At 40.2% G+C, this 16040-nt stretch overlaps 1 protein-coding gene across 2 annotated transcripts in view; it reads right to left on the reverse strand.

The window, feature by feature from the left end:
* The window catches only part of LOC129811116 (afadin- and alpha-actinin-binding protein-like), a 41791-nt gene that overhangs the window by 12893 nt on the left and 12858 nt on the right, over window positions 1-16040 (reverse strand). For both annotated transcript variants that reach the window (XM_055862309.1, XM_055862308.1), the window contains exons 3-7: window positions 4994-5166; window positions 4633-4836; window positions 4300-4410; window positions 4042-4177; window positions 3824-3899 (exon numbers count right to left, since the gene is read on the reverse strand). In XM_055862309.1, coding sequence (XP_055718284.1) covers window positions 3824-3899; window positions 4042-4177; window positions 4300-4410; window positions 4633-4836; window positions 4994-5166 — 700 coding nt within the window. The remainder of the gene's footprint in view (window positions 1-3823; window positions 3900-4041; window positions 4178-4299; window positions 4411-4632; window positions 4837-4993; window positions 5167-16040) is intronic.

Genomic DNA, 16040 nt, shown 5'->3' on the forward strand with positions numbered 1-16040 from the left:
TATTTCAAGGCCTACCTTTAAACTCAAACTTTGCTTGACATCATGGGAAAATCAAAAGAAATCAGCCAAGACCTCAGAAAAAAGTCTGGTTCATCCTTGGGAGCAATTTCCAAACACCTGAAGGTACCATGTTCATCTGTCTAAACAATAGTCTGCAAGTAAAAACATCATGGGACCACGCAGCCGTCATACCGCTCAGGAAGGAGACGAGTTCCCTCTCCTAGAGATGAACGTACTTTGGTGCAAAAAGTGCAAATCCATCCCAAAACAGCAGCAAAGGACGTTGTGAAGATGCTGGAGGACCCAGGTACAAAAGTATCTACATCCACAGTAAAATGAGTCCTATATCGAGTCCTATTCCCTAAAACGAGTCCTATTCCCCGCTCAGCGAGGAAGAAGCCGCTGCTCCAAAACCGCCATAAAAAAGCCAGACTACGGTTTGCAACTGCACATGGGGACAAAGATCGTACTTTTTGGAGAAATGTCCTCTGGTCTGATGAAACAAAAATAGAACTGTTTGGCCATAATGACCATCGTTATGTTTGGAGGAAAAAGGGGGGGGCTTGCAAGCCGAAGAACACCATCCCAACCGTGAAGCATGGGGGTGGCAGCATTATGTTGTGGGGTTGCTTTGCTGCAGGAGGGACTGGTGCACTTCACAAAATAGAAGGCATTATGAGGAAGGAAAACTATGTGGATATATTGAAGCAACATCTCAAGACATCAGTCAGGGAGTTAAAGCTTGGTCGCAAATGGGTCTTCCAAATGGACAATGACCCCAAGCATACTTCCAAAATTGTGGCAAAACGGCTTAAGGACAACAAAGTCAAGGTATTGTAGTGGCCATCACAAAGCCCTGACCTAAATCCTATAGAACATTTGTGGGCAGAACTGAAAAAGTGTGTGCGAGCAAGGAGGCCTGCAAACCTGCCTCAGTTACACCAGCTCTGTCAGGAGGAATGTGCCAAAATTCACCCAAATTATTGCGGGAAGCTTGTGGAAGGCTACCCAAAACGTTTAACCCAAGTTAAACAATTTAAAGGCAATGCTACCAAATACTAATTGAGTGTATGTAAACTGTTGACCCACTGGGAATGTGATGAAAGAAATAAAAGCTGAAATAAATGATTCTCTCTACTATTATTCTGACATTTCACATTCTTAAAATAAAGTGGTGATCCTAACTGACCTAAAACAGGGAATTTTTACTCGGATTAAATGTCAGGAATTGTGAAAAACTGAGTTTAAATGTATTTGGCTAAGGTGTATGTAAACTTCCGACTTCAACTGTATCTATATATATATACAGTGGGGCAAAAAAGTATTTAGTCAGCCACCAATTGTGCAAGTTCTCCCACTTAAAAAGATGAGAGGCCTGTAATTTTCATCATAGGTACACTTCAACTATGACAGTGGCTTCGTAAGAAGCATTTCAAGGTCCTGGAGTGGCCTAGCCAGTCTCCAGATCTCAACTCCATAGTAAATCTTTGGTGGGAGTTGAAAGTCCGTGTTGCCCAGCAACAGCCCAAAAACATCACTGCTCTAGAGGAGATCTGCATGGAGGAATGGGCCAAAATACCAGCAACAGTGTGTGAAAACCTTGTGAAGACTTACAGAAAACGTTTGACCTCTGTCATTGCCTACAAAGGGTATATAACAAAGTATTGAGATAAACTTTTGTTATTGACCAAATACTTATTTTCCACCATAATTTGCAAATAAATTCATTAAAGATCCCACAATGTGATTTTCTGGATTTTTTCCCCTCATTTTGTCTGTCATAGTTGAAGTGTACCTATGATGAAAATTACAGGCCTCTCTCATCTTTTTAAGTGGGAAAACTTGCACAATTGGTGGCTGATTAAATACTTTTTTGCCCCACTGTATCTATATATGTCAGTTTCAATAAGATTTACATCTTGAAGCATATTGAAGGTTTCTACACACTATCCCAGATCCTATGCTTAAAATGCTACACAAGATAAGCTAACAATCACAAACCAAGCAATAGCTTCTTGTGTATTGGGACAGCGACAGATTTTTTTGTTGTTTTGGCACTGTAGTCCAGCACTTTGGATTTGAAATGTTACAATGACTGAGGTTAAAGTGCAGACTATCAGCTTTAATTTGAGGTTATTTTCATCCAAATCGGGTGAACCGTTTAGAAATTACAGCACTTTTTGTACATAGTCCCCCCATTTTAGGGGACCAAAAGTATTGTGACAAATTCACTTATGTGTTTTAAAAAGTAGTAAAAAGTGAAGTATTTGGTCCCATATTCATAGCACGCAATGACTACTTCAAGCTTGTGCCCAATAGAAATGAATGGTAAATAATGGAGTGTGTGATTTTGCAGTCACTTTTATTGTAAATAAGAATAGAATATATTTCTAAACACGTCTACATTAATGATTACAGATAGTCCTGAATGAGTCGTGAATAATGATGAGTGAGAAAGTTAGACACACAAATATTATACCCCCAAGACATGCTAACCTCTCACCATTACAATAACAGTGGTTAGCATTTTTGGGAGGGTATGATGTGTATGTCTAACTTTCTTACTCATCATTATTCACGATTCATTCAGGATTATCCGTAATCATGGCAGCATCCACATTAATGTAGATGTGTTTAGAAACATAATCTACTCTTATTTACAATATAAAGGTGACTCCAAAATGACAATACATTATTTACCATTCATTTCCATTGGGCACAAAATAATCTGGAACACAACCAAAAAAGACTGCAAACCAATCAAACAAATGTGTTGAGTCACAAGCTTGATGCACTTTAACACACATAAGTGAATTTGTCACAATACTTTTGGTCCCCTAAAATGGGGGGACTATGTACAGAAAGCGCTAATTTGGTAGAAAATAACCTCAAATTAAAGCCGACAGTCTGCACTTTAACCTCATTGTCAAATCCAAAGTACAGAGTACAGAGCAAAAACAACAAACACTGTCCCTGTCCAAATACTTTTGGAGCTCACTGTAGATGGAAGTAATTGGTAATGTCATGAGTGCCAGTATGAGACAAAAAAACACAACATGTAAAGTGTTTTCCCATGTTTCATGAGCTGAAATAAAAGATCACAGAAATGTTCCATATGTACAAAAAGCCTTATTTTATTTCTCTCATATTTCCTGCACAAATTTGTTTATATCCCTGTTAGTGAGCATTTCTCCTTTGCCAAGATAATCCATCCACCTGACAGGTGTGGCATATCAAGAAGAAGATTAAACAGCATGATCATTACACAGGTGCACCTTATGCTGGGGACAATAAAATGCCACTCTAAAATGTGCCATTTTGTCACATAACACAATGCCACAAATGTCTCAGGTTGAGGGAGTGTGCAATTGGCATGCTGACTGCAGCAATGTCCCCAGAGTTGTTGCCAGGGAATTTTACGTTAATTTCTCTACCATAAGCCGCCTCCAACATTGTTTTAGAGAACTAGGCAGTACGTCCAACCTTGCTCACAACCGCAGACCACGTGTAACTATGCCAACCCAGGACCTCCACATCCGGCTTCTTCACTTGCGGGATCGTCTGAAACCAGTCACCCGGACAACTGATGAAACTGACATGTATTTCTGTCTGTAATAAAAAGCCCTTTTTTTGGAAAAAACTTGTTTTGATTGGGTTGGGTCTGGCTCCCAAGTGGGTGGGCCTATATCCTCCCAGGCTCACCCGTGGCTGCGCCCTTGCCCAGTCACGTAAAATTCATAGATGAGGGTCTAATGAATTTATTTAAATTGACTGATTTGAAATGATTACATAATTTATATTTTGGTTCAGTATACATAGTTACCTGGCCTCAGTCTTCCCAGTTTTCCAAAGGCTTCTCTTCCCATCCGATCTTCCCACGTAGTTCAAAACTTCAAGTGCTAGAATAGAGAAATTACACATAGGTCAACTTCCATCACAGTATCAACTGTATGATACATAGCATTTGGTGAAAAGGGCAATATTAACGTATTAAATAAAAAAAATGGTGATCAGAGGATGACGCATAACTTGAATGATTACTTTGTTTCTTATCCTTTTTGTCGATCAGAAGCTGATTCAGGCGCTCCTTTAGTTTGCCGAACTCCCTTTCTTTCCTCTTCATGTCATGATTGTACTGAGTGGCACGGCTCGCTATGACGCTCTGAAGTTTCTGTACCTGGCAAGAAAACAATACAAGTAGGCTATTGCATGATAATCCTTTTTAGGAATAAATAGACTGGACTGGTACTAGATATCCTAATCTTATCTCAAGTTTCCATATAAATCAACCAAGCGTACCTCTTCTTTTTCATTTTTCAGGCAGTTATGTAAGCTCTTCACTTTCAGCTGTAGCTGACGTTCTCTCTCAAGAAGTCCAGTGTTTTCCCTCTTGGAGAGTTCAAGTTGATCCTATAAGGATTCATATAAAAAACAAATACATAAAAAAACAGTGGGTTTAATTACAAAGCTAGAATTCATAATAAAACTACATGACCACGCTTTATGAGTTAGATGTTTGCGTAAGGGTAAATCACGTTTGAACAGCAAATGATGTGCACAGACAGTGACTAAGAGAATAAATAAAGGACAATAAACTAAGAGGGTTAGCGAGTGAGTAAGTCAAGGCCAAACCTTCAGTCTAGTGTTGCTGAGCTGCAGATAGTCCATGTTGCTGTTAGACTTGACCTGCTCCACTTCAATGTCCTCCACTGTCTGCAGGCACCGGCGGTGCAGCTGGAGCAGGTTGTACACGTTGTTCAGCACGGTCACCAGATTCAGTTCAGGACCATTGTTAGACTCTGTGCAAAGCAATGGAAAGCCCAGAGAGGATACCTCCTGCAGAGGCAAATCAGGGATGGGATCAGACATGCAGCTTAGCGGTTAGCTACTGGCCTCTAACACATGAAAGCAAGCATGAACCCAGCAGGCAACACTGGTTGCAATGACATCATTGTGACATCGTTTATGAATTAAAACATTTGAGGTCTCTTACCCGATTGATGTATGCGATACATTCTGACACATTGTCCTCTGTACAGAAGGCACTTATTGTAGGCATGTTGTAGGGGTTTCTGGTCATTGGCAGAGAGAGCACTGATGATTGGCTGTACTGCCTCAGAGAAGACATTCTGTATCTTGAAGAGCTGCAGGAAGTGTCCTTGATTTCTGTGCAGGAATAATAGGACAAAAGGATTGTCATTACTAGTGTTAGGTCAAAATCAATTAATTGCAAACTGCCTTTCAAAGTGGACAAAGACAATAGAATCCTCATGTATGTGATTCAAAGAAGCGCAGCCATCTTGCTTTAGTGTTGAAATGAAAATGTCCAATGAAAATGATTGCAGGAGGTCATGCCATCCAACCACAAAACTGTTAAGATACATTATGTTGGAGTGAATGGAGAATTTCACTATTTAGGACCCTAATCTCACTTGGTTTTGAAAAAACTTACCCCACCGGCAATTGACATCCTCAGCCTCATTCTGGAGTTCCAGAGCATCCAAAAACATGAACAAAGGCTCTATTGCTCCAGTATAGTCTTTAGATGTTGTACACATGAAATTGTGTCATACCGAACATTACAATCCATTTTGTTGAACTCGAGCGATAATTTACAGCTCAAGCATATTGGCTACCATGCATGTACTTCCTCGTTCCAATTCCCCTCGCTACTCCGAGTGTGTAAATAGGGGGCGCGCTACTGGCACAGATACAGTACTAGGTACCTAGCTAGCTACGTTGACAGTCACTCATGAGATCAGCCAGGCGATGAAAACGGGATAGAAGTAGTTTTTGTTAGGTTAATTGCTGAATATTGTTGAAAATGGTTTGCAGATGTGAAATCCCAACATGTGACAACGCAATGAGAAAACACAGTCCGATAACTTCTCACGGACTTCCTTTGGACCCAGATTTATTGAGGCTTTGGTTAGTTGTCCTGCAAAGATGCATAAACACTCCCATCTAAAGACTGGATCTACGGTTTTGTAGTGAGCATTTCTCTGGTGACGACCTCTGAAAACCACAACCAACAAGAAAAATCATTGGTAAAAAAAATATATATATTTGAAGAAAACAACTATACTGTTAGGTTCTAATTTTCAGAGTAAATAACTCATGGACACTAGAGAAGCTTAACCAAGTTTAATTCTCCCCAAAGGGTCGATACAGCTGTAATTCAGACACATACATGGCTTCCCCAGTGGTGGTATTCATACCCCACTTTGTGTGGAGTCTCCTCCTTATCGCTAAACATTGCATCATTCTTGCTAAGCAAGAAATTAGTTATAAATGAACAAACAATGATAACGAAAATGAATAAATAAAAAATAAATAAAACATGATTATAAATGAACGAACAATGATAAAAAAATTCACCACCGTGAGGTTTACAAACTCAGAGACTTATGGCCCGTTCTATGATCACACCATACACAATCATATTTCCATCTCTAATCACACAACAAAATGACATTTCAGCTGAATCTGCTGTCTTGTTCCATGTCAGTTGGAGCAGCTTTTTGTTTCTCCACTCTCTCCTTCTGGTTCCTAAGAGAGTGATAGCACAAGACTTGGAAAGCAACAAAAACACACACAAAACATAACAGTATTAACAATGTGATAAGCTATGCATTATTATATATGCATGAAAACCAAAGACCGAGACCATGACAATTCCCACTCTCTCTTCACCTGACTCTATGCCTCCAGGATACTTTTCTGCTGGATTTCACAAAAATGAAATCCCTAAAAAGCCTCCTCAAGCTTTCACCCAGTCTTCCCTTTTCGGCCCCAGGTTCCGAGATGTGTTCCCAAGCCATGTCATTTTCACTTTGTTCCCCATCTCCTCCATTGCAACAATCCTACATCCTCTTATTAAGGTAACTCAGCACTGTATATGCTTTCACATCAATGCCTTCAACATGTTGTTTAGAGTACAATTACCCCAACATCTATCCTCTTTCATATGATGCATAACCCAATAAAGCAGCTAACCCAACCCAAACTATGATGTTTAAAGTAGCTCCCAGACCCAACCCATCTGCATGTCTTACAGTGGAATCTAGTCTCACTCTCTCTCTTTCGCTCCATTTCCTTTGTCATGGTGTCTTCAAGCTCACCCATTATGCAGCTGGACCTCACTTCACGTGAGAACAATGCTCCCACCGAGGAGAGACATGACAATCTTTACCGCTGCAGATGCTGTAAGGAGTACTGTGTGTGGACCAAACCAATGCTGTACCAACACCCCCGTCTGGTGTATCTTGATGTACACTCAATCTCCAGAATTCAGCCGTGCCCTTGGTTATCTCTGCTTTCACCTGAGGATATACACACTGCAATACATGGGTCATTTCCTGACAACATAGACTCTCCTCTTATGGCACGATCCCTAATTTGTGACATTTGAATAACAGCCTCCACTGTACTCCCATCGTTCTCCCAGTTACCAAGCAATGTGGCATAAGTCCTCATAAACTGATATCCCAACAATGCTACTAAAGTAACCCCTGCTGCTACTAACATGGCCCATGCCTATAACCTCCTTCAATTTTACACTACTGATGCTCTCTGTTCATCATATGTGCATAGTCACTTTAACCATATCTACATGTAAATACTACCTCAATCAGCCTGACTAACCGGTGTCTGTATGTAGCCTCGCTACTTTTATAGCCTCACTACTGTATATAGCCTGTCTTTTTTACTGTTATTTTATTTCTTTACTTACCTATTGTTCCCCTAACACCTTTTTTGCACTATTGGTTACAGCCTGTAAGTAAGCATTTCACATTTCACCTGTTGTATTCGGCGCACGTGACAAATAAACTTTGATTTGATTTGGAATTCATCTTTCAAGTGTTCGCCGACTGTTAGAAATTGGGAAAAAATATTAATTCGTCGGGAAGAATATCCAACCTAACAAAACTCTTGAGTCACAGGTTTCTTGAACGTTTACCATAGTGTGTGAAATGCTACCACTATCTCTTCTACTCTCACCATGATCTGGGTATGTGTAATGTTCAATTAAATCCCCATATTGTGTACAGTTAGCTGTCCTCCCTCTCCTATGAGCTATCTCCTGTAACAATATACAGTCTCTGGGGATGATACTCCTCTATCATTCCATCTAACCCATAACACACTAGTTACTACTCCTAATGCAAAAACAAAACTTTCACGGTTGACACCTATAGATAAGGTTTATGGAGCCTCCCTCGGTCAAATACATTTTAGCAGTGCCCCCACCCTTCACCGTTCTGTAGCAACTCTCTCTCGCTGTGTCCAAATCATAACTAAAACATTCTATAAAATGATTTAAACCAAATTTAGAATGACATTCCTTAGTGCTTACTTTAAGAATAGGACTCGAATCCCAGGCTCTCAACTTAGCACACATCATCCCTGTTAGAATGTACATTTATAAAACAAAACCTTTTTATTGCCGGTAATAACTGTTCTCATTAGATACCCCCTTTGTCCCTGTTTTCCTGTCACGTTGGCCTGGTAATGAAAGATCAGTATCTCAAATCATCCTTAGTCTAAATTGTTCGCAGTGTGTAGATCGCCCCCCTTCTCCCGGCACTTATCATTCTAGCGTGTCTTTTTCAGATATCGTTTACAGTTCATCTTCCCAACGGCACATGTAACTCTTGCCTGTCCCTTTTGATGGCCCTTGATAATGCCCCGATTTCAATATCCAAGTAGATACCTCCGTTTCTCCCACGTACACGAGTCTCTCACCTGAGCTGTTCTCTCTCTCTCCACGCTCACTCCACACGCACTCTCAGCACTCCTCCCCGCACCCCGGTTTTTGTCTCGGACTCAGATAGAAGTGTTAAAAGTCAGTGTCGCATTGCACGCCTTTGTCTTCTTTCTTCAGCCGGTTAGGGAGGGTTTTGAGGTTCACATACACACACTGTTTGTGGTTAAATTATTCCTACCATCCATTAAGACACGATCTGACGTCACCTTCCATGATAACTCCCTTATTCTACTGACGACCTCTCGCAAGAGTTACCAGATCACGAAGTTAGCACCCTAACCCCTCGAAGAATCCCACACTCCAGTATCCCAATCTGGTGAAATTTGTATTGAAACAAAAACACAAAATTAAATCAGCAATACACATATCACAATCCATTTGAAGTAACTGTCATCCCTTATTAACCTATATTTTCCCTTCAATATGCATCTTTACTCAAAGACCAGGACCTCAGGGAACTGGTCATTTTCCCATCCGAACATGTGACTCAAAAAAACATGTTAAATCAAAAGTAAACTAATTCAAATAACTAATCAACTTAGAATTACAACTCTTTATAACTCCCTACGGAAATAATAATAGTCTCATAAAGTAATGGCACAATTTGAAAAGAGACTGGTGTTCCTCATTCATTTTATAATTAAATCCCCCTTGTTCTGATCATTTCTAGTGGAGATGATCAGGCCTCACCAGGAAGTCTGGATACAATTGACCCCATTAAAATATTTCCTCTCCCTTTCTTTCCCTGTCCTTCAGAACCCATTTAAATACCTTTCAAAACATTCCCATCCTTCAACATACCCAATTTAAAACTTAATTGAAAAGACCCCATCCAAAATTAATCCCACAGTATACTTAAAACTGACGAATATCACTAACTGCCCCCCCACAGTCTCTGGGGACCTTCCAACGAAAAGTCATGAAACCCCCTCTTTTGGAAAAGAGAGTGTGCATTTCGTTAGCATTCACTATGCTACATTTTAATCAGCAATCCAAAAGTAATAATTACTCCTATCATTAAATGTTTGTTTCAATCCACCACAATGTTCATGAACTAAAAAAAAAAAAAAATCTGTTAATTGTAGGTTTAGTACCTCCTTTGCTAATTCCTTGTTACCAACCCTATATATATTCTAGAAATCTATTTCAGAATAAGACGACATAAAAAAAAGAGAAAAAAAAAGAAAAAGATTTACGTTTTAAAACACATAAAATGTCTCATGATATCAAACCCCCCCCAAGGCTTTCTGAGTTTACAAGGAGTGTTTGGCCATATCATTTAAATGTGTTACCTTTAAAATCCATTCCCCTGGCATTTCGCCTAGACTCTTCAACCCAAAACACTTTTTCCTGTGGCAAATTTAGCGAATTTCTCATTGTAAGGAATCCGCAATATTTGATCCCTGGCCCCTACTAAAAAGGTAGGTAAAACGTGATCTCATACGTCTTCCTTCACATAGAAACTGTAATCTCTATGAACCACTATCGATCGAACCGAGGCTATACACCAATATGGGACAATTCCTCTCCTGCTAATCTCAAGACGATTTGTTGTTGCTCTTTTGAAAAAGATGCAAATGCTTGTATAGCGGCATTTCCTTCGAATGCAGCAGGTTCCAGTATCACGTTACACTCATTCTTCCAATGTCCGACAGTCCCACATCTAAAACAGGGAGATATCTCCTTACGTGTTGATGTTTTTTCACTACATTTCTGTGTCTTACCTTGGCCATTGAAACTATAGTTAGTGATTTTCTCTAAGGCCCTATTAACCCCTCCCATGTCTGCGAAGTGAGCCGAGCTATATTCCACTCTCAAAACATCCTCTTGAATTGAATCCACTACCCCCGCAATTACCGTTTTTATCACAGGGTTCAAGCCTGCCATCAAAGCAGAAGTGCAAATTCTATCAATGCACTCCCATACCCAGTCTTTCTGTGGCAGTGTACTGGTACTCATTCCGGGTTTATCGTGATGTATTTTTTGTTGATAGAATGCTGACATCAAAACGCTGGTATATTGAGCTTTTGATTCTGGTTTTATGTCTTTGTGCCAAGTCATAATTGCCTCCCTGAATTCTTTATTTGATTTGAATTGATCAGGGACATGTTGTCCAATTTTATCCAGTTTGCAAAATGTTTCCCACATTCGAGCCGAATTGTTAGAGTGCTCATGCTCTTCTTTCAGTACCTCCATGGCTTTACTAAAATCCTCTAGCTCCATATGACATGGAGAATCGGGGCCGTTTGTCGCCATATCAATAGTTATTATTCCCTAACCTCTCCTGACGGTGTTAAGTGTGTTTTGTATTTCTTCACTCCCGTCTATAATACACAGCTATTATTAACTATTTTCCAAGGTTGCGCTACACACTTCCCCGGACAATAATGAATTGTTCGCGGCACTTCGTACCTTGTATTAGAACCGATACCATAGCGTCTGCAAATTTATTATCCGGAGAACACAGATGACTTAATGGCTTTTTCCCGTATTCACTATTATTGAGCACTTCACAACACCAAAATTATTCACACTTGCCTTCCTATTTCCACATAATCTGCCATGGTTCACCACCCCAACAGGGCATAAAATGAATTTCTCTTTCACACACACACTCACACCCTGCGCTCTCACGGCCACTGCGACTCCCTTCTTACGGGTCTGGCCAATATACCGTTACACTAGGGTTTTACCCTCCACAGGACTACCCTGTTCAGGACTTCCCCTCTCTCTTTGAGATTTTACCCTCCACAGGCTTTCTGCACGGGACTTTATTTATGAAATGTTACCCTCCACAGGAACTATCCCGCTCGGGATTTACTCTCTTTAAAGCTATGAGACTTACCCTTCACAGGATCTATCCTGCTCAGGACTTACTCTCTTTAAAGCTATGAGACTTACCCTCCACAGGATCTATCCTGCTCAGGACTTACTCTCTTTAACTTCTTATGGCTGCAGGGGCAGTATTGAGTAGCTTGGATGAAAGGTGCCGAGAGGTGCCCATAGTAAACTGCCTGCTCCTCAGTCCCAGTTGCTAATATATGCATATTATTATTCATAGTGGATAGAAAACACTCTGAAGTTTCTAAAACTGTTTGAATGATGTCTGTGAGTATAACAGAACTCATATGGCAGGCAAAAACCTGAGAAAAAATCCAAACAGGAAGTGGGAATTCTGAGGTTGGTCGATTTTCAACCAAGACACTATTGAATACACAGTGAGATATGGATGAGTTTGCACTTCCTACGGTTTCCACTAGATGTCAACAGTCTGTAGAACCTTGTCTGATGCCTCTACTGTGAAGGGGGGCCGAAGCAGACAGGAATTAGTCAGGTCTATCATGACCTGACCATGCTCTGAACACACGCGTTCACATGAGAGGGAGCTCTGTTCCATCGCACATCTGAAGTCAATGTAATTCTCCGGTTGGAACGTTATTCAATATTTATGTTAAAAACATTCTAAAGATTGTTTCAATACATCGTTTGACATGTTTCTACTGACTGTTAAGGAACTTTTTGACATTTCGTCTGCTTTTAGTGAACGCGCTTCCTGACGTTAGATTAGTTTACTAAACACGCTAACAAAAATAGCTATTTGGACATAAATGATGGACATTACCGAACAAAACAAACATTTCTTGTGGAAGTGGGAGTCCTGGGAGTGCATTCCGACGAAGATCAGCAAAGGTAAGTGAAGATTTATAATGCTTTTTATGAGTTTTGTTGACTGCACAATTTGGCGGGTAACTGTATGGCTTGCTTTTGTGGCTGAACGCTGTTCTCAGATTATTGAATATTGTGCTTTTGCCGTAAAGCTTTTTGAAATCTGACACAGCGGTTGCATTAAGAACAAGTGTATCTTTAATTCTATGTAAAACATGTATCTTTCATCAAAGTTTATGATGAGTATTTATGTTATTTGACGTGGCTCTCTGCAATTTCTCCGGATATTTTGGAGGCATTTCTGAACATGGCGCCAATGTAAACTGAGGTTTTTGGATATAAATTTGAACTTAATCGAACAAAACATATATGTATTGTGTAACATGAAGTCCTATGAGTGTCATCTGATGAAGATCATCAAAGGTTAGTGATTCATTTTATCTCTATTTCTACTTTTTGTGACTCCTGTCTTTGGCTGGAAAAATGACTGTGTTTGTCTGTGATTTTGCGGTGACCTAACATAATCGTTTGTGGTGCTTTCACTGAAAAGCATATTTGAAATCGGACACTTTGGTGGGATTAACAACAAGATTACCTTTAAAATGGTAAGATACATGTATGTTTGAGGAATTTTAATTATGAGATTTCGGTTTGAATTTGGCGCCCTGCACTTTCACTGGCTGTTGTCATATCATCCCGTTAACGAGATTGCAGCCACAAGAAGTTAAAGCTACGAGACTAACCCTCCACAGGATCTATCCTGCTCAGGACTTACTCTCTTGAAAGCTAGGAGACTTACCCTCCACAGGATCTATCCTGCTCAGGACATACTCTAAAATTTACGGTACTAGCATATACCACAAAGCTACGACCGGTCGTTACACAATGGGCCTACCGAATTAAACTCAGGCTCTCCAGGTCCTCATCCCATAATTTGTTCATCCTATGATTCTCATCTCCCCAAGATGTCAAAATGAGTGGAAACAGGTAGAGGAACTTGCCTACCTTGTTTGTTGCCAGCTCTGCTCCACTGATCTGGACTCTTTGGTTTGACTATAAATCGTGGTGAATCCGGCCGACAACGCCAACTGTTATGTTATAATTTTCAGAGAAAATAACTCACGGACAATAGAGAAGCTTAACCAAGTTTAGCTATCCCCAAAGGGTCGATACAGCTGTAATTCAGACACAGACATGGCTTCCCAGTGGTGGTATTCATACACCACTTTGAGTGGAGTCTCCTCCTTATCGCTAAACATTGCATCATTCATGCTAAGCAGGGAACTAAGTGTCATGAGCCTTCAACGGTTTCTCCCCTTATCAGGACTGTCACATGTGATTGTTTTCCCTGCACTCAGCGCCTCCCAAGCTTAATTATGGCACCCCTCATGTCTCTTTTGTAACTAATGTTCCTATACTTCTGAATATAACAATGTTCCAAGTTTAACCCCGAATCAAACAATACCAACTGTTGAAAGACGTTGCCGCGCCTGTCTAGGACCAGCAGAAATGTAAATCGAGGTAAGAGATATGTTATAAAAGTTAGCTAGCTACCTACCTAATAAAGTAACATCGCTGATGAAAGGTGAAACACGGAGTCTGCTCTTATTTACAGTGCATTTGGAAAGCATTCAGACTCCTTGACTTTTTCCACATTTTGTTACGTTACAGCCTTGTTCTAAAATTTATTAAATCATTTTTTGCCCTCAATCCACACACAATACACCATAATGACAAAGTGAAAACAGGTTTTTAGATATTTTTGCAAATATATTAAAAATAAAAACGTAAATAACTTATTTACTTAAGTATTCAGACCATTTGCTTTGAGACGTGAAATTGTGCTCAGGTGCATCCTGTTTCCATAATCATCCTTGAGATGTTTCTACAACTTGATTGGAGTCCGGCTCTGGTAAATTCTATTGATTGGAAAGGCACAGTGGTGTAAAGTGCTTAAGTAAAAGTACTTTTAAGTAGATTTTTGTGGCATCTCTACCTTAAGATTTATATTTTTACTTTTACTCCGCTACATTCCCTAAGAAAATAACGTACATTTACTCCATACATTTTCCCTGACACCCAAAGGTACTCGTTACATTTCGAATGCTTAGCAGGACAGGAAAATAGTTAAATTCACACACTTATCAAGAGAGCACCCCTGTTCATCCCTACTGCCTCAGAGCTGACGGACTCACTAAACACAAATTATTTGTTTGTAAATTATGTCTGAGTGTTGCAGTGTGTCCCTGGCTCTGTAAATTTAAAAAACAAGAAAAGCGTTCCGTCTGGATTGCATAATATTTACATTTACATTTAAGTCATTTAGCAGACGCTCTTATCCAGAGCGACTTACAAATTGGAAAGTTCATACATATTCATCCTGATCCCCCCGTGGGGAATGAACCCACAACCCTGCGCCATGCTCTACCAACTGAGCCACACGGGACCGTGTGTAATGCTAATATAATATAAGAAATGTGAAATGATTTGTATTTGTACTTTTAATACTTAAGTATAATTAAAATCATATACTTTTAGACTTTTACTCAAGTAGTATTTTACTGGGTGACATTCACTTTTACTTGAGTCATTCTCTATTAAAAAGGTATCTTTAATTTTACTCAAGTATGACAATTGGGTACTTTTTCAACCACTGATAAGGAATCCAAGCCATGAGGCTGAAGAAAAGGTCTGTAGAGCTCCAAGACAGGATTGTGTCAAGGCACTGATCTGAGGAAGCATTGAAGGTCCCCAAGAACACAGTGGCCTCCATCATTCTTACATGGAAGAAGTTTGAAACCTCCTAGAGCTGGCCGCCCGGCCAAACTGAGCAATCAGGGGAGAAGGGCCTTGGTCAGGGAGGTGACCAAGAACCCGATGGTCACTCTGACAGAGCTCCAGAGTTCCTCTGTGGAGATGGGAGAAACTTCCAGATGGACAACCATCTCTGCAGCACTCCACCAATCAGGCCTTTATTTGGCCAGACGGAAGCCACTCCTCAGTAAAAAAGGCACATGACAGCCCGTTTGGAGTTTGCCAAATGGCACCTAAATGACTCTCAGACCATGAGAAACAAGATTCTCTGGTCTGATGAAACCAAGATTGAACACGTTGGCCTGAATGCCAAGCGTCACGTCTGGAGGAAACCTGGCACCATCCCTACGGTGAAGCATGGTGGTGGCAGCACCATGCTTTGGAGATGTTTTTCCATCGGCAGGGATTGGGAGACTAGTCAGGATCAAGGGAAATATGAATTTACCACAGGTGGAATACAATAAAGTTGTAGAAACATCTCAAGGATGGTCAATGGAACCAGAATGCACCTAAGCTCACTTTCGAGTCTCATAGCAAATGGTATGAATACTTATGTAAATAGGTATCTGTTTTTTATTTTCAAAAAAGTCTAAAAACCTGTTTTCGCTTTGTCATTATGGTGTAGATTGATGAGGGAAAACAATTATTTAATCAATTTTAGAATAAGGCTGTAATGTAGCAAAAAATGTGGAAAAAGTCAAGGGGTCTGAATACTTTCCGAATACACTTTATAGAAAGGGAAAGTATATGAGCCATCGGTGGAAGATTGTGCAAAGGATTCTGAAGGCTTCAT

Source organism: Salvelinus fontinalis, chromosome 14 (genome assembly GCF_029448725.1).
Source record: "Salvelinus fontinalis isolate EN_2023a chromosome 14, ASM2944872v1, whole genome shotgun sequence".
Classification (NCBI taxonomy): Eukaryota; Metazoa; Chordata; class Actinopteri; order Salmoniformes; family Salmonidae; genus Salvelinus; species Salvelinus fontinalis.